This window comes from Pan troglodytes, chromosome 17 (genome assembly GCF_028858775.2).
Source record: "Pan troglodytes isolate AG18354 chromosome 17, NHGRI_mPanTro3-v2.0_pri, whole genome shotgun sequence".
In the NCBI taxonomy this organism is placed as follows: Eukaryota; Metazoa; Chordata; class Mammalia; order Primates; family Hominidae; genus Pan; species Pan troglodytes.
In genome coordinates, this window is record NC_072415.2 from 67,750,588 (window position 1) to 67,767,050 (window position 16,463).

General features: G+C 43.1%; 1 protein-coding gene and 1 long non-coding RNA gene across 10 annotated transcripts in view; one reads left to right on the forward strand and one right to left on the reverse strand.

The window, feature by feature from the left end:
* The window catches only part of LOC134808618 (uncharacterized), a 99,443-nt gene that overhangs the window by 56,053 nt on the left and 26,927 nt on the right, over positions 1 to 16,463 (forward strand). The gene's annotated exons all lie outside the window — the stretch shown is intronic.
* The window catches only part of ATP8B1 (ATPase phospholipid transporting 8B1), a 154,776-nt gene that overhangs the window by 42,114 nt on the left and 96,199 nt on the right, over positions 1 to 16,463 (reverse strand). For 7 of the 9 annotated variants that reach the window (XM_016933787.4, XM_063795744.1, XM_016933786.4 and 4 more), the window contains 9 exons: positions 15,167 to 15,265; positions 14,991 to 15,052; positions 11,731 to 11,803; positions 11,554 to 11,624; positions 9,385 to 9,467; positions 9,110 to 9,268; positions 8,527 to 8,615; positions 5,757 to 5,947; positions 2,241 to 2,449 (listed from right to left, as the gene is read on the reverse strand). In XM_016933787.4, coding sequence (XP_016789276.1) covers positions 2,241 to 2,449; positions 5,757 to 5,947; positions 8,527 to 8,615; positions 9,110 to 9,268; positions 9,385 to 9,467; positions 11,554 to 11,624; positions 11,731 to 11,803; positions 14,991 to 15,052; positions 15,167 to 15,265 — 1,036 coding nt within the window. The remainder of the gene's footprint in view (positions 1 to 2,240; positions 2,450 to 5,756; positions 5,948 to 8,526; positions 8,616 to 9,109; positions 9,269 to 9,384; positions 9,468 to 11,553; positions 11,625 to 11,730; positions 11,804 to 14,990; positions 15,053 to 15,166; positions 15,266 to 16,463) is intronic. The other 2 variants (XM_063795746.1, XM_063795745.1) reach the window with 1 other exon arrangement.

A 16,463-nucleotide genomic window follows, 5' to 3' on the forward strand; every position in this document is an offset into this window, starting at 1 on the left:
GAATCATGTGAACCTGGGAGGCGGAGGGGTTGCAGTGAGCTGAGATCGCACCACTGCACTCCAGCCTGGGTGACAGAGTGAGACACTGTCTCAAAAACAAAAACAACAAAGAAAACAAACAATTGTAGTGAAATACACATAATAAAATTTACCATATTAACCAATTTTTTGTTTGATTTTTTTGAGTCAGGGTTTCACTCTGTCACCCAGGCTGGAGTGCAGTGGTGCAAACCCAGCCCACAACAGCCTCGACGTACCCGGGCTCAGGTGATCCTACCTCAGCCTCTCAAGCAACTGGAACTACAGGCACACACCACCACACCTGGCTAATTTTTGTATTATTATTATTATTATTGTTTTTTGTAGAGGCTTTTTTTTTTTTGAGATGGAGTCTCACTCTGTTGCCCAGGCTGGAGTGCAGTGACACAATTTTGCTCACTGCAACCTCCACCTCCCGGGTTCAAGCGATTCTCCTGCCTCAGCCTCATGAGTAGCTGGGACTAGAGGCACCCACCACCACGCCCAGGTAATTTTTGTATTTTTAGTAGAGATGGGGTTTCATCATATTGGCCAGGCTGGTCTTGAACTCCTGAGCTTGTGATCCACCCACGTCGGCCTCCTAGAGTGCTGGGATTACAGGCGTGAGCCACTGTGCCCGGCCAGAGATGGGGTTTTGTCATGTTGCCCAGGCTGGTCTCAAAGTCCTGGGCTCAAGGGATGTGCCTGACTCAGCCTCCCAAGGTGCTGGGATTGCAGGCGTGAGCCACTGCACACCAGTCAACCAATTTTTGTTGTTGCTATTTTGAGACAGGGTCTTGCTCTGTTAGCCATGCTGGAGTGCTGTGGTGTGATCTTGGCTCACTGTAGCCTTCAACTCCCAGGCTTAAGGGATCTTCCTGCCTCAGTCTCCCAAGTAGCTGGAACTATAGGCATGCAGCACCATACTCTGCTAATTTTTTAAAATTTTTGCTTTGTTACCCAAGCTGGTCTAGAATTCTGGGCCTCAAGCAATCCTCCCACCTTGACCTCCCAAAGTGTTGTTATTATAGGCATGAGACACTGCACCCAGCCCATTTTAACCACTTTTAAGCATACAGTTCAGTGGCATCAAGTATATTCACACTGTTGTGCAGCTGTTTCATCTTGCAAAATTGAAACTCTGTACCCATTAAACAATAACTCCCAATTCCCCTGACTCCAGCCCCTGGTAACCATCATTCTGCTTTGTCTCTATAAATTTGATTATTCTAAGTACTTCATATAAGTAGAATTATGCAACATTTGTCCTTTTGTGACTGGCTTACTTCACTTAGCATAATGTCCTTAACCCATTTATGCCTAGTGTTCCATTATTGGAACACCAAGCATGTGGGAGTTATTTATATCCTACTGCTCAAGGTCATCACCAAGTTCTGATTGCAAAAATTCAAAAAACTGCAACCTCTGGCATAAACGAGTTCAGGTTCATCTGTGTTGTAGCATGTGTCAAATTTTCCTTCCTTTCTTAGACTGAATAATATTTCATTGTGTGTATCCACATTTTATTTATCCATTCATCCATTGATGAACGCTTGGGTTGCTTCTATCTTTTGGCTATTGTGAATAATGCTGCTATGAACATAGGTGTACAAATATCTCTTTGAGCCCCTGTTTCAGTTCTTTTGAGTATATAACCTGAAGTGGAATTGCTAGATCATATAGTAATGAGACTTCTAATTTTTTTTTTTTTTTTTTTTTTTTCAGACAGAGTCTTGCTCTCTCACCAGGCTGGAGTGCAGTGGTGTGATCTCAGCTCACTGCAACCTCCACCTCCCGGGTTCAAGCAATTCTCCTGCCTCAGTCTCCCGAGTAGCTGGGATTATAGGTGTGCGCCACCACCACACCTGGTTAATTTTTGTATTATTAGTAGAGACGGGGTTTTGCCATGTTGGCAAGGCTGGTCTCAAATCCCTGACCTCTTGGGATCTGCCCACTTCACCCTCCCAAAGTGCTGGGATTACAGGCATGAGCCACCGCGCCCGGCTGTGAGCCCACTTCTGGCCACTGTCCTCTCCCACGCATGTGTCCCCAGTGCTGTCCATGGTGCTTCTCTGGTGCTCAGCTGGAGAATGGCCCTAGCAGCAGGACTCTGCATCGAGAGGGCACCAGCAATGCCAGGAGACAGGCTATAGTCCAAGTAATGACCTGCACACGGCAGGCAGCCCCACTCACCCAGAAAATGAGTGACGGCTTCCACTTACCATATATCTGCCCGTTGATACAGCACTTTTTAAAGGTCATGATATTTTGTGTGAGTGTCCCCGTCTTATCAGAGAAGATATAATGGATCTGCCCGAGCTGTTCATTGAGTGTGGTGGTTCTAGCTTTTGCGGGTGTGTCCTTCTCAGCATAGTACATTTGCAGGTCCCAGTTGATGAAGTGACTCTGTCCAAGACGAATCACTTCCACGCTAGGAAGACAGAAGATTATTTTCCGTAGAGAGCTCGGATACGAGTGGCAAGTAGTAGAGATTTTATTCTCATTGTACAGACAAGAGCAAGCTGCTTATTTACTGCTATGGTCTGAATGTTAGAATCCCCCTCCAAATTCATATGTTGAAACCCAATCCCCAATTCAACAGTATTGAGGTGGGGCCTTTAGAAGGTCATTAGGTCATGAGGGCTCCACCCTTATGAATGGGATTAGTGCCCTTATTAAAGTGGCTCAAAGGAGCTTGCTTGCCCCTTCTGCCATGCGAGGACATAGCTAGAAGGCACCGGCTGTGCCTATAAAGCAGAAAGTGAGCCTTTGCCAGACCCTGAATCTGCCGATGCTTTGATTTGAGACTTCCCAGCCTCCAGAACTCTGAGCAATTGAGCAATAAATTTCGAAGGTCTTTTGTTACATCAGCCCAAACTAAGCCCTCTACAAGGAGACAAGCCCATGCACTCAGCCTCTGGTTTCTCCTAACCACACGCATCATTCTCAGGCTTCAGGGTCAAGCTGATTTTAGACAAGTAATTTCCACTCAAAATTGCTCAGTGAGATTTCCCACTCACTCCTGGGCACATTTAGCCAAGGCACCCATGTTCAGAATACACAGCCCAGCAGAATGGAAGACACAGCAACACTGCAGACAGAGCAGTGGACACAGCAAGCTTGACTCTTTTCCCCCATTCCCCATAGCACCCAGGGGCACTGGAATGGCCATGTTCACCTTTGCCCTAAGTGGTAGGGCAGAGGGAGTGAGAGTACCCTAGGGTACAGACTCCACTGTGCTCTCAAACAGGGCAAAAGGCTTTTGGCAAGTACCCCAAATCATGATCCCTAAATTATGATAAGGTTATAGAATATCCAAAATAAGATATTATAAAAGGATCATCTGAATTTTAAAACTATAAGGGACATTACCTATCTCAGTTATAAGGAAGCTGTTTACATAGCCAGCAATTGTTAGGTGGGCCAAGGAAGTCCTTAACAAGTTAAACAGATGGAAAAATGACGCTCTCCCCACTTCTCTCCCTTCCGCAAGTATTTCCTAAGTGCCTACTATGTACCAGATACCATTCTAGGTGCAGGGGACATGTCTTTAAACAAAACAAAGTCCGTTCTCTTAAGGAGGTTACTTTCTAGTAGAGACAGACAAATAAATTAATAAAGAGAGGCTCTATCAGAGGTGAAAGTTCTCTGCAGAAAATCAAAGCAGGGGGCCAGGTGTGGTGGCTCACGCCTGTAATTCCAACACTTTGGGAGGCCGAGGTGGGCGGATCATGAGGTCAGGAGTTCAAGACCAGCCTGACCAACATGGTGAAACCCCGTCTCTACTAAAAATACAAAAATTAGCCAGGCATAGTGGCATGTACTTGTAATTCCAGCTACTAAGGAGGCTGAGGCAGGGGACTCACTTGAACCCAGCAGGTGGAGGTTGCAGTGAGCTGAGATCGCGCTACTGCACTCCAGCCTGGGAAACAGAGCAAGACTCTGTCTCAAAACAAAACAAATGAACAACAAACAAACAAACAAAAATCAAAGCAAAGCAAGGTAAGGAGATATGAAGATCTCCAGGAAGGAGAAGTGGTCAGAAACAGAATGAGTCAGGAAAGGTCAGGGTAATAAGGTGTTGTCTGAGTAGAGGCCTTTGTAGTGAAAGGGGAGCAGATAGATACCTACGTAAGGATGCCCCTGGCAGAGAAAAGAGCAGGGACAAAGGCTCTGTGCAGGAAGAATATCAAGGGGCCAGAGTGGCAGAAGCCCAGGGAGGTGGGCTGAGGTGCAGAAGGTATGGGCGGAGTGGAAGGCTGAGCACCAGATCACACTTGGGGCCCTGGGGTTGGGTTTATTCTGAATGAGGTTTGAAGTCAAAGCAGAGATACTATCTGGAAGAACTTGCTCCAGCATGTTTTCAAAGGACCTTTATCTCCAAGAAAAAAGAAATCGTATTTGTCACATGACATACCTTTATATAAAATTATGTATACAGTTTCTTTTATAATACACATTGATGGTTTTAGGCAAAATTATCTGTGTAATAGTTCCCTTGACAAAGGTAACACTCAACTCAGTTTTTCTCAAAGTAGCTGTGGAACAGATGGCTGCCCCAGGGCTTTCCTTCATGTTAAAAGAACAACAGTAACTACATGTAATCAAATTAAAAATAAAGCAAATGCACATATAATGACACTAAAATAAAATAAATGCCTCTAATTATAGGTGTGTATGTGATTCCTATGTCTCTGGGCTATTCTTTATCAGAACTAAGAATGAACTCTGGCTGCTGGGTTTATTCCAAAGCACTATCCCTCCCAAAAAGGTCTCAAAGTCAGTTTGGCCAAGGGCAGTGAACTTTCATATTAAAAAGAGAAAAAGGCCGGGTGTGGTGGCTCACGCCTGTAATCCCAGCACTTTGGGAGGTGAGGTGGGCAGGTCACCTGAGGTCAGGAGTTGAAGACCAGCCTGGCCAACTTGGTGAAACCTGTCTCTACTAAAAATACAAAAAAGTAGCCAGACATGGTGATGGGCACCCGTGATCCCAGCTACTCAGGAGGCTGAAGCAGGAGAACTGCTTGAATCCAGGAGGCAGAGGTTGCAGTGAGCCTAGATCATGCCATTGCATTCCTGCCTGGGCAACAAGAGTGAAACTCCATCTCAAAAAAAAAAAAAAAAAAGTAAAAGTAAAAAATGAAGAAGTATCACCAAATCAGCTGCTTACCACTTATCGGAGATATGCCCCTGACTTTGTTGTTGTGGTTGAGATTTGAGAAGAAAAAGAGAACATTTTGAGAGGTTGATGAAGGACAGGGAGTTTCTTTCCTACTAGGAGGTAGTGGCCGGAAAGCACAAATTCTCCACCTTGGGTGTGGCAGATGATAATAAAGGCTCAGATAAGAGGTGAGGACCACTTCCAAAAGGGAAAACTAAGTTTTTCCATCACATGCTAAATCTTCCCCTCCTCCCAGTCCCTTTCTGAAGTCTGGGCTTTGGAACCCGGTGAGAAGGGAACCTTACTAATAAGACAATGACTACAGGAGTAGCAATCGATCTTTGAAATCCCCTACCCTTATCTGCAAACAGGATGAGATAAAAGGTGCCTGGCACAGAATGGATACTCAAATGTTAATTTCCTTTTCCTCTCTTACCCTCAATTCTGAAATGAACGTGATTTTCTTACCTGTTCTTTGTGACCTTTGAAACAGTGATCACTAGAAATGAAGGCACTATGTTGGGAGAAGGTACAACATTCTTCCATTAAAGCAAAATGCCAGAGAGGACAGCCTTACCTGACATAGAGAGAGATGGGTACCATGGTGTTGAGAACAATGATATAGCCCCAGAAAATGAGGAATCCACGGTAGGAGGGTGTATCGTCTTCTCCATCATAGAGGTACCAAGAGGAATTGCCCACCTGTGCTTCCCAATAAGCATGGCCGATGGCAAGACCAGCAGAAAGCAGAATAAGAACAACAAAGATCTAGAAGACAGAAAACATTTAAATGCATTCTGAAGATGGATTTCCAACCTCTTGCATTTCCTAGATGCTAATTAACCTTACTCAATACTTCATATGACTGAGAATTTAGTAGTCTGAAAAATAATATATGTCAAATGAAAACAGCACTAACATAACGCTTTGAAAGTCTGTTTGATTGCTGCGATTGACTGATGTATCCTACATCTCCCATAGAAGGTGAGGTTTTGTTCCCAAAATTATCTCTCCAAAGAGAAGGTGGTGTCTTATATTCAAATCCTTGAAGAATCTTATATTACAGGGCATTCTCTCAATTATGTTTACTTTGAACAATAACATACTGTTTGGGGAAGATATCTTACTTAGCATGAAACAACTTCCAACAAGGCTGAACCGGAAAACTGGAATGCTTATAGAAGATATTCAACAGATTTTTTTTTTTTTTTTTTTTTTTTAGACAGCGTCTCACTGTATCACCCAGGCTGGAGTGCAGTGGTGCCATTGTGGCTCACTACAACCTCCACCTCCCTGGTTCAAACAATTCTTATGCTTCAGCCTCCTGATTAGCTGGGATTACAGGCACGCACCACCAAGGCCGGCTAATTTTTGTCTTTTTAGTAGAGACGAGTTTCACCATGTTGGCCAGGCTGGTCTCGAACTCTTGTCCTCAAGTGATCTGCATGCCTCAGTCTCCCAAATTGCTGGGATTACAGGTGGCCCTCGCCCAGCCAGAATTTTGTTTTCAGGGCAAGAAAATTTCACCTATATTTGGGCGATTATTCCTTAAGGTGTAATGTCATAAGTATTGCATGACATTGTAAAATAAGATCACTTAAGAAGCAATATGATAAGTATTATGTTGTAGAAGTTATGAGCATATATTTATGGAAGGAATAAAAAGTCAACCATCCTAGTGGTACTTGGAGATTCGCAAGTGGGAATAAAATTTCCAGAGACAAATTTAAATTTCTGGACATGGAGTCCAAAAGTGCTATATCTCACAACTTTGTCGTGGAAAGAGCAGAGTGCCAACAGGCTCTTTGGGAGTGGATAATCACAACCATGACACCAAAGATGAATGTGAAAAGTTCAAATACAATTTTCATGAAATGAGAAAGCAGGGGAAAATGTTTCTTAAATTATTATTTTTATGTGATTTTAAACATGTATATGCAATCAAAGAATAAGTATTAGAAGTATGCATTCAAATTGAACTAAATACTTGAAAAAAATTTTCATTTGGAAATAGAAGGAGTGCTTAATATTTGGGGTCACCACGTGGGCAGAAAAGAGCGAACATAGCAGGTCTGAGACTGCTTCCTCCGAAGGCCGGCTTGCAAGGTTCGCCCTGGGCTGGTATCTGGTAACTTAGATGTTTGGAGGATTTCCCAGTTATTTTTTATTCTCTGATAAGAATAGCTCATGGGCCGGGTGCAGTGGCTCATGCTTGTAATCCCAGCACTTTGGGAGGCCGAGGCAGGCAGATCACTTGAGGTCAAGGGTTCGAGACCAGCCTGGCCAACATGGTGAAACCCCGTCTTTACTAAAAATACAAAAATTAGCCAGGTGTGGTGGCAGGTGCCTGTAATCCCAGCTACTTGGGAGGCTGAGGCAGGAGAATCACTTGAACCTGGGAGACGGAGATTGCAGTGAGCCAAGATCATGCCATTGTACTCCAGCCTGGGCAACAAGAGTGAAACTCAATCTCAAAAAAAAAAAAAAATAATAATAATAATAAAAAAACTCATGATGCCTAACTGTGCAAACAGCATGGTTTATGCTGACCATCTGCATTCTTTTGGGGAGTCTAGAGTTTTTTTGTTAAAAACCTTTGACACTGAGTCTCTCATGAGCTTCCCTGGTATAGACAACATTTCACATGTGGTGTCATTAATTGCTGCTGGGAGAATTAAGTGCCTATTGTGTGTGTGGTTTGGTGGGGAGTGGGGGCAGGATGGCCGACTTTTGGAAGCTTGTGCCTGGTTTCCTTTGCACTTTGCTCCATGAGTCTTTGGTGATCTTGCTCTGTGTCCTTTTGTTGTAATGACTCACAGCTGTGAATACGACTATGTGCTGAGGCCTATGAGTCCTTCCAGTGAATCATCAAACCTGGGAGTGGTCTTGAGTGTCCTCGACATACTTTATTTTTAGCCTTGCCTTGTATTTGGAGCTATACAGTATATGTTGGGGATGCTGGGGGAGGCTTGTTTCTAAGAGAACTGCCTCTGTGGGAAAGTAACAGCAATGAAATCAACCCTACATTGACTTCAGGAGTCCAGCTTCACTAATTTATCTAGGGCTTCCTGGTTTTCCAGTTCCCGTCATCAAAGCACTCAGGGCACCCTACAACCGAAATTTCCCTTCCCAAGGGAATTCTCCTGTTAAAAGTGTGGCATTTCTGAGAAAAAGTAAGGCGTTTCTGGAAAAAAAATCCCTTCTTCCTGCATTTGAAGCTTGGAGTGCCCAATAATTTTTCTATTCCACCTAAAGAGGTAAGATTTTGTATTAGAAAAACATACGATAATATTAGTGCAAAAGACAGCAATCTAGATGAGAGATCTACTGAGATGAAAAATAAATACCGTGTAAACCATGTAGTTCATCAAGTAATCAATTTTAGTTCTTTTAAATCTGGTTTTCCCACTATTCTTCATTATTTTAGTGTCAGCACCTGCAAATGGAAAATTCAATGTAGTCATCAGTTGGGAAAAATCAATTCACTAGCTCACCAATAAAATTACTCTTCTTGGCCAGGCATGGTGGCTTACGCCTGTAATCCCAGCAGTTTTGGAGGCTGAGTTGGGCGGATCACCTGAGGTCAGGGGTTCGAGGCCAGCCTGCCCAACATGGCAAAACTCTGTCTCTACTAAAAATACAAAAATTAGCTGGGCATGGTGGCACATGCCTATAATCCCAACTACTCTGGAGCCTGAGACAGGAGAATCACTTGAACCCAGGAGACAGAGGTTGCAGTGAGCTGAGATTATGCCACTGCACTCCAGCCTGGGCTACAGAGTGAGACTCTGTCTCAAAAAAAAAAAAAAAAAAAAGCTCATGATGCTATTACTCTTCTTTTGGTTTTGATGGAGAAAGGACAGAAAAGCAATCCCCTCTAAGTCTTTAAAGATCATAGCTGATTAATTTCCCAAGAAACTCTGAACGTACCTGCAAAAATGACTAAGCCGTGGCAGAAATCGGTGTTCCTAATTACACAGCCACGTAACAAAATTTTATCAGCATCCAAAGGAAAACTTGTGTTTCTCCAAAATAGTGTTCCTGTAAACTTATCTAGTCGGTTATTGGGTTCTTCACATTCAATAAAACCTTTTAAAAATATAAGATTCACATAATCACATACAAAAGTCTTTCTGGTTTTAATCAATAGGAATTGAACAAAGCAACTAAAATTTAAAGCAAAGTAAGACATGTTTGGTACAAACCATCAAATGTAGCCAATGTATCTTCTCTTTGGAGGTACTGGTCTGTGATTTCAAGTGACATCTTAAATTTTAAATTGGTTTCTCTAAAGGAATGGGGAAAAAATGAATTAAATGAACAAATTTTCGAGTTCAAAATGGAAGTTAATCATCCAAAGTTACATTAGCCATACCTGGACATGAAGCCTAAATAATTAGCTGTTTCTATTTTCAAACTCTGTTCACCTTGGAACTTCAGGTTTGGAAAAGGTTATCCCCTGAAGTCAAGAAAATTTCTGACCTTGGGAAATGTTGGTTCCCTTCACTGTTTGTTGTTGTGAAGGTTAGGACAGAGGTACCCACAAACATCCTTCTCATTAACTTTAACTTTACCATCAGCTAGGACTACCAAAGTGCTGTTTGAAAATGTAGTGTCTAATATTTAATCACATTAAAATGATTCTATAACACATATTTGTTACAGAAATTCTGTTTCGCCTCTGTCAAATTCTTTTCCAGAGTGAATAACTGGATCACATGTTTTTGAAAGACAATTTTATTTGGAAAAGGAAATCTTAGCTTTACTCCCAACTGCCCCACCATAGTGCAAGGTAAGGTCGTGGGTGGGCACAAGGGCAGGCCGGGGCAGGTGCTCTCAAGGGTGAGGCTGCCTTCTCACGACTGACGGCTTTATATAGGATTCACGAATACTCAGGAATTTTCCCTAGGGAAGTTCATTCTCAACCTCACCATTCTGTTCTGGCAGGGCATGTTAGGATCTTATGTCTTTGTAAAGCTTTAGAATCTCTAGTGGAAATAATAGCAGTTTTATAGTTGAGAATAAACAGTCAGGCGCTGCGGCTCACGGATGTAATGGCAGCACTTTGGGAGGCAGAGGCAGGCAGATCACTTGAGGTCAGGAGTTTGAGACCAACCTGACAACAGAAAGCTCTATCAGGCAACTGCCCATAATCCAATTTGGGTATAGCCTCGGGGCCTTAAAGAGAATGCAGTGTCTTTGTCAGTTAAGCCTTTACAATTAAGAAGTGGTTAATTGGTTTTTAACCAATTAGCCTTTACAATTAAGAAGTGGTTAATTGGCTTTAAGTATTTTTTTCCGCCAAAAAAAAAAAAAAAAGTGTGATAGATTTCCAACAGTCAATTGCCTGATCTATGAAGCAAAGACAGCCCTAGTTTTCAGTCTCATGATTTCCGCTCTCTGTAAAGCAGTGTATGCACATCTGGAGCGTGAGGCGCGAGGAGCAGAGGGAGCAATGTCCCGACTCTACCACTTACTGTGTGACCTTGGGCGGGCTGCTGCACCTCCCTGGGCCTCCGATTCCTCATGGGTAATACAGACGAATAATATTCGTCTCACATGTTCGTTTAGAGGATTAAATGAGCTAATATGTAAAGTGCCGGCAACCTCGTGAGCACTCAATAAATGCCTTGAAAACTGGTCAGAAAACTGGTCAAAAACAGAACTTCATTCTCTTTTAAATGATAGCATAGTAACCAAAACCAACACAAGGAGAATTCAAAATTGCCTCCTGGGGCCAGCTGCTGTGGCTCACCCCTGTAATCCCAGCAATTTGGCAGGCCAAGGTGGGCAGATCACTTGAGATCAGGAGTTCGAGACCAGCCTGGCTAACATGGTGAAACCCCATCTCTACTAAAAATGCAAAAATTAGCTGGGTGTGGGGGCTGGAGCCTGTAATCTCAGTTACTCAAGAGGCTGAGGCAGGAGAATTGTTTGAACCCAGGGGGTGTGGAGGTTGCAGTGAGCTGAGATAGCACCACTACACTCCAGCCTGGGCAACAGAGTGAGACTCTGTCTCAAAAATAAATAAATAAATTGCCTATTGGTGAAGACTTTAAAAATCTGTTCCTTTCTCTGACACAGATAATAACCTCGATATTATTCATATCTGTCTGGACGCTGCTCAGCAGTTGATAAAGGGCTCAGACACATATGCTCCTGTCTGATCCTTTTACCTTCCCTGAGAGGTGGAGAAACGCAGGTAGTAAGAGCTCCACTTCACAGAGGCGCAAAGGTGAGATCGGTAGGGACAGCAGCAGGTGGCAGAGGCAAGGCCAGATATCAAGCCGTCTGGTCCACAATGCCCCGATTTCAGTGGAATGAATGTGCCTTCAAAGGCCAGCTTTAAATCAGGCCCATCGAGACACACTTACCCATCCAGTTCTGCTGTTTCCACATAGCAGAGGCTGTTAGGCTCAGAGCTAGACAGCAGGAGAATGTCAGCCTGTCCAAAACAAAACACACAAATAACACCGAGACCCTGAGGGAAAAGCCGAGCACAGGGGCTGGGGGAGAACAAGAAACAAGAGAAGCAGAATTTATTCACTTACTGGAACAAAATCATTTTTTTTCAGACGAATGACGTCTCCAACTTGAATTTCTTTCCACTTAGCAACTTTGAACCTAAGGATTAAAAATAATGAGGATTTATTGACATTTTAAGTTACAGGCAAGGGAATTACTATTCTTTCTGGATGTTTCAGATTCTGGAAAATATGCAAGTCACAGAGAAAATGCTAAAATTTTGCTCTTTAATGATGTAAACATATTAAAGGGGGGCATGAAAATCGTATTGACCTCTGAAGGAAGCAATAATGAATGACTTTGATACATTCTTTTAATGTAGGTCATGTAAGGAAGAGTTTATGGGGGCCACTTATGTGCGTGGCAGGGAAATACTTGCCACCCCCTTTTGTTTTTGCTTATGAACTTGCCTCCCTGCTGTGTTCCTTCTCAGTGACCCATCACTTGCTCCATGCTGGTCCCAGGACAGAAGCACCTACATTATGGCACCCACCTGGGCCTCCCAGAGTCTTCATGGGGCTTCAGAGCTTGCCTACTCTCTTCTGTTTAAATTATCTTTATTATTTATTTATTAATTTTTTTTTTCATTGAGACAGAGTCTTGCTCTGTTGCCCAGGCTGGAGTGCAGTGGCACGATCTCAGCTCACTGCAACTTCTGCCTCCTGGGGTTCAAGAGATTCTCCTGCCTCAGCCTCCCGAGTAGCTGGGACTACAGGCACGTGCCTTCACGCCTGACTAATTTTTTAGAGATGAGTTTTTACCATATTGGCCAGGCTGGTCTCAAACTCCTGACCTCAGGTGATCCACCCACCTCGGCCTCCCAAAGTGCTGGGATTATAGGCATGAGCCACCTCACCTGGCCGGTTAACTTCTTAATTGTAAAGGCTTAACTGACAAAGACACTGTATTCCCTTTAAGGCCCTGAGGCTACACTCAAATTGGATTATGGTCAGTTGTCTGATGGAGCTTTGTGTTGTCACCACAACTTGTGTTTACACAGCTCCTTCAGCCTCCCTAGGGCATCATTTTCAGGGCTTTGCTCACGTCTTGACATCTTTCCCCACATTCCCTTGCTAAAGTGAATTTTCCCTTCCCTGTACTGTCAGAGCATTTTGTTTTTATCTTTTTTATTCTGATATGGATTTTATTAGAATGATGTGTGTAGGTGTCTCATCTTCTGTCTTGAACTATAAATTTCTCAAGGATACTGTCCTGCCTCCAACATGCAGAAAGTACTCCATAAGTGTTTGTTAAATTAACGTAGTCAACTGTGACGAAAGCACCAACTCAGGGATCAGTAATGAGTTGTTTTTTGAGCAGGAGGCTTCAGGCAGAACTGCAAATTCAAGTGCTAAATATAGTAACTAAGGCCTAATTCCAAGACTTTTTATGTGTCAACACTGAGGAAAGTAACCTGACTTACAGCCGTACTTCCACTCTAATGCAAATATAGACTATACCAAGCTATAAATATGTTTAGATGGCTTTTTTTCCTTTGCAAATAAGAAAATTATGTTCCAAAGTTACCTTTCAAGTGTCAAAAGACAAAATCACAACAATTTAAAGATCTTAATTAGCTTTATTTACAATTCTAGGATTAGGAAACACTTCATTCAGTAAAATAGAATAAGTGTCCCAATGAGCCTAGCAGAGGAGGTTGTTGTTGTTAAGACAGGAGTCTCGGCCAGGCCCGGTGGCTCACGCCTGTAATCCCAGCACTTTGGGAGGCCGAGGTGAGTGGATCATGAGGTCAGGAGATTAAGACCACGGTGAAACCCCATCTCTACTAAAAATACAAAAAATTAGCCAGGTGCAGTGGCGGGCGCCTGTAGTCCCAGCTACTCGGGAAGCTGAGGCAGGATGGTGTGAACCCGGGAGGCGGAGCTTGCAGTGAGCGGAGATCGCGCCACTGCACTCCAGCCTGGGCGACAGAGCGAGACTCCGTCTCAAAAAAATAAAAAAAAAGACAGGAGTCTCACTAAGTTTTCCAGGCTGGCCTCGAACTCCTGGCCTCAAGTGATCCTCCTGCCTCGGCCTCCCAAAGTGCTGAGATTACAGGCGTGAGCCACCGTGCCTGGCCAACCCATATGTTTAGCCTGTACCATAGCTACCTACACTGGTAAAGAGGAGCTCTGGGTTGCCTTGAATTTGGAAGTCTAGGGTGCATGTCTGGCAGGGCCATGGCCTGAGCAGCCCCTGCAGTGGGGTCACACCTATAGGAACTTGAGCATTAGCAGGGTAGAGCACAGGGGGCCTCCTCAGAGGAAACTGGAACATCAGATAGAAGAATCTAACAGAATTGCCTCCAATATTTCAGTATTCAGAATTGCCTTCCAGTAGCCCTGCTAAGAAGGTGCTGGCCTATCCATTTGTCATTTCGGGCTTACATGCAAATTTCTATTTTAAAATTTCAGAAATACTGAAATGTAAAACATCTACAATTTCGTTAATTGAAAGATAAGCCAAATTTTTTTTTTAATCCTGGAGTTAAGAATTGTATACTAAATTCTTGTAACATTAGGGGAACTGGGGCATAAACATATATTTAAAAAGTATTTTAAATCTCCAAGTCATTTTTGGCCATAAATGAATGGCAGATAAACACATAATGATTAGATGACTGCCTCCAATGAAATTAAGTTTATTATTTATAGTAGGTTCATTACGTCCACTGGGTATATCATTTGTATATGTGAAAATCTTTAAAACAATATTATAGTTTAAAACTTTTAAAAGTGTTGATATGTTAAAAATTTTAATGAATATTTCCTATGGAATTTAGTACTCAAAATAGTCATCTTTTTATCTATTTTTATCACTATCCTTATTAGATTTATTACAACAGGGGTACATACTCATTAAAAAGATAATTTAAGGCCAGGCATGGTGGCTTACGCCTGTAATCCCAACACTTTGGGAGATCAAGGAGGATAACTTGAGGTCAGGAGTTTGAGACCAGCCTGGCCAACATGGTGAAACCCCATCTCTACTAAAAGTACAAAATTAGCTGAGCATGGTGGTGCACGCCTGTAATCCCATCTACTCGGAGGCTGAGGCAGGAAAATTGCTTGAACCTGGGAGGTGGAAGTTGCAGTGAGCCGAGATAACGCTACTGCACTCCAGCCTGGGCGACAGAGCGAGACTCTATCTCGAGACTCTATCTCGAAAAAAATAAACAGTTAATGTACTAATAGCCTTCTACATTGTAATAATTATCTCTGAATGTGTTTCTAGGCAGAGTTATGCATTACATCCTTGAAACTCAGTTACTAATTAGACACAGTACCTGCCATCCTTAATGACTTCACACGTCCTATTGTTGATTTCCTTATCCATTTTATGGCGAGCCTTGAGAAGGAAGATGGGGAAATGCTGTTTTAAACATCTCAATAGAGAAGGAAGGCACAAGAACTTAAAGTCAACTCAAAGCAATGAGTAGAACGTTGTATGAGAAATCCTCACCACATCGTCCACCAGGTCTTTGATTGCAGTGACGCCCAGCACCACAAGCAGGGGCACTAGTGTGGTGTACCAAGCCAGGGTAGAGATTTGAGGAACTGCCTAAAAGAATAAAAGGGCTTATGTGTGTGTCCATGAAGGCATATCAAGCTTACAGGTAACTTATTGCTAATTCTAAGCTTGCTAATTCCAAGTCTCATCACCGTCATCACATAAGTCTACATCCTGCAGAGTATATAGGAAAGGCTCTTCAAGCATTTGGACAACCTCCTTCTAGTGGTTCTCTCTAGCTTCTGGATACCTGGAACAGAGCCTAGAGGGCAGTGGCTCTTGAAATTATCTCATTGCAAACTTAACTGGACACCAAGGAAGTTTTGTATTATGATACCTAAAAAAGAGTTGCTCTAAATCTTTTGTGAAAATCATATTTAACTGGGGGTGAGGGGGTAGGAGTGGCAAGGGAGAAGTCTCGTCTTAACTTTTTTTTTCTTTTTTTTTTTTTTTTGAGACGGAGTCTCCCTCTGTCACCTAGGCTGCAGTGCAGTGGCACAATTTTGGCTCAATGCAACCTCCGCCTCCCAGGCTCAAGCGATTCTCCTGCTTCAGCCTCCTGAGTAGCTGGGATTACAGGTGTGTGCCACCACCCCCGGCTAATTTTTTTGTATTTTTAGTAGAGATGGGTTTTCACCATGTTGGCCAGGCTGGTCTCGAACTCCTGACCTCAGGCAATCCTCCTGCCTCAGCCTCCCAAAGTGCTGGGATTACAGGTGTAGCCACCGTGCCTGGCCAAAGTCATCTTAACTTTTAAGGAATGCATGCATAGTAGGTTCTATACTGCAGGTTTCTCAGTCAGTGGTTTCTGAGGATCCCATGCTGGAGGCAATGATGGTAAGAGGTACTAGCTGCCTCTGAAAGTGAGGGATTAGGGAGAGCATCTCTGAGGGCATTAGAAGAAAGTGCTTCCTTCATGATCATCACTATTGGCCTATCCAAGAAAGTGAGCTGGCCTTCCTCCATCAAGACAGCCTCTAAGTTTGAACAAAGATTGGGACGCAAGTTTAATAAAGTTATTTCATAACCATCCTCCTGATCACTGGGCTGTATAATGTAGTGGTTAAAATGACAGGCTTTGGAGTCAACTCCTAGATCCAAGTCTTGGTCAGCTCTATCATTTATGGCTTATGGGACTTTGAGCAAGTTACTTTAGCTTACTAGGCCTCAGCTTTTCTCTGCAAAATGGAGGTCATGCCAGGCCTGACCTTCTAGACTAGAAGAATTAAGTGTAGTGACAACACAAGTT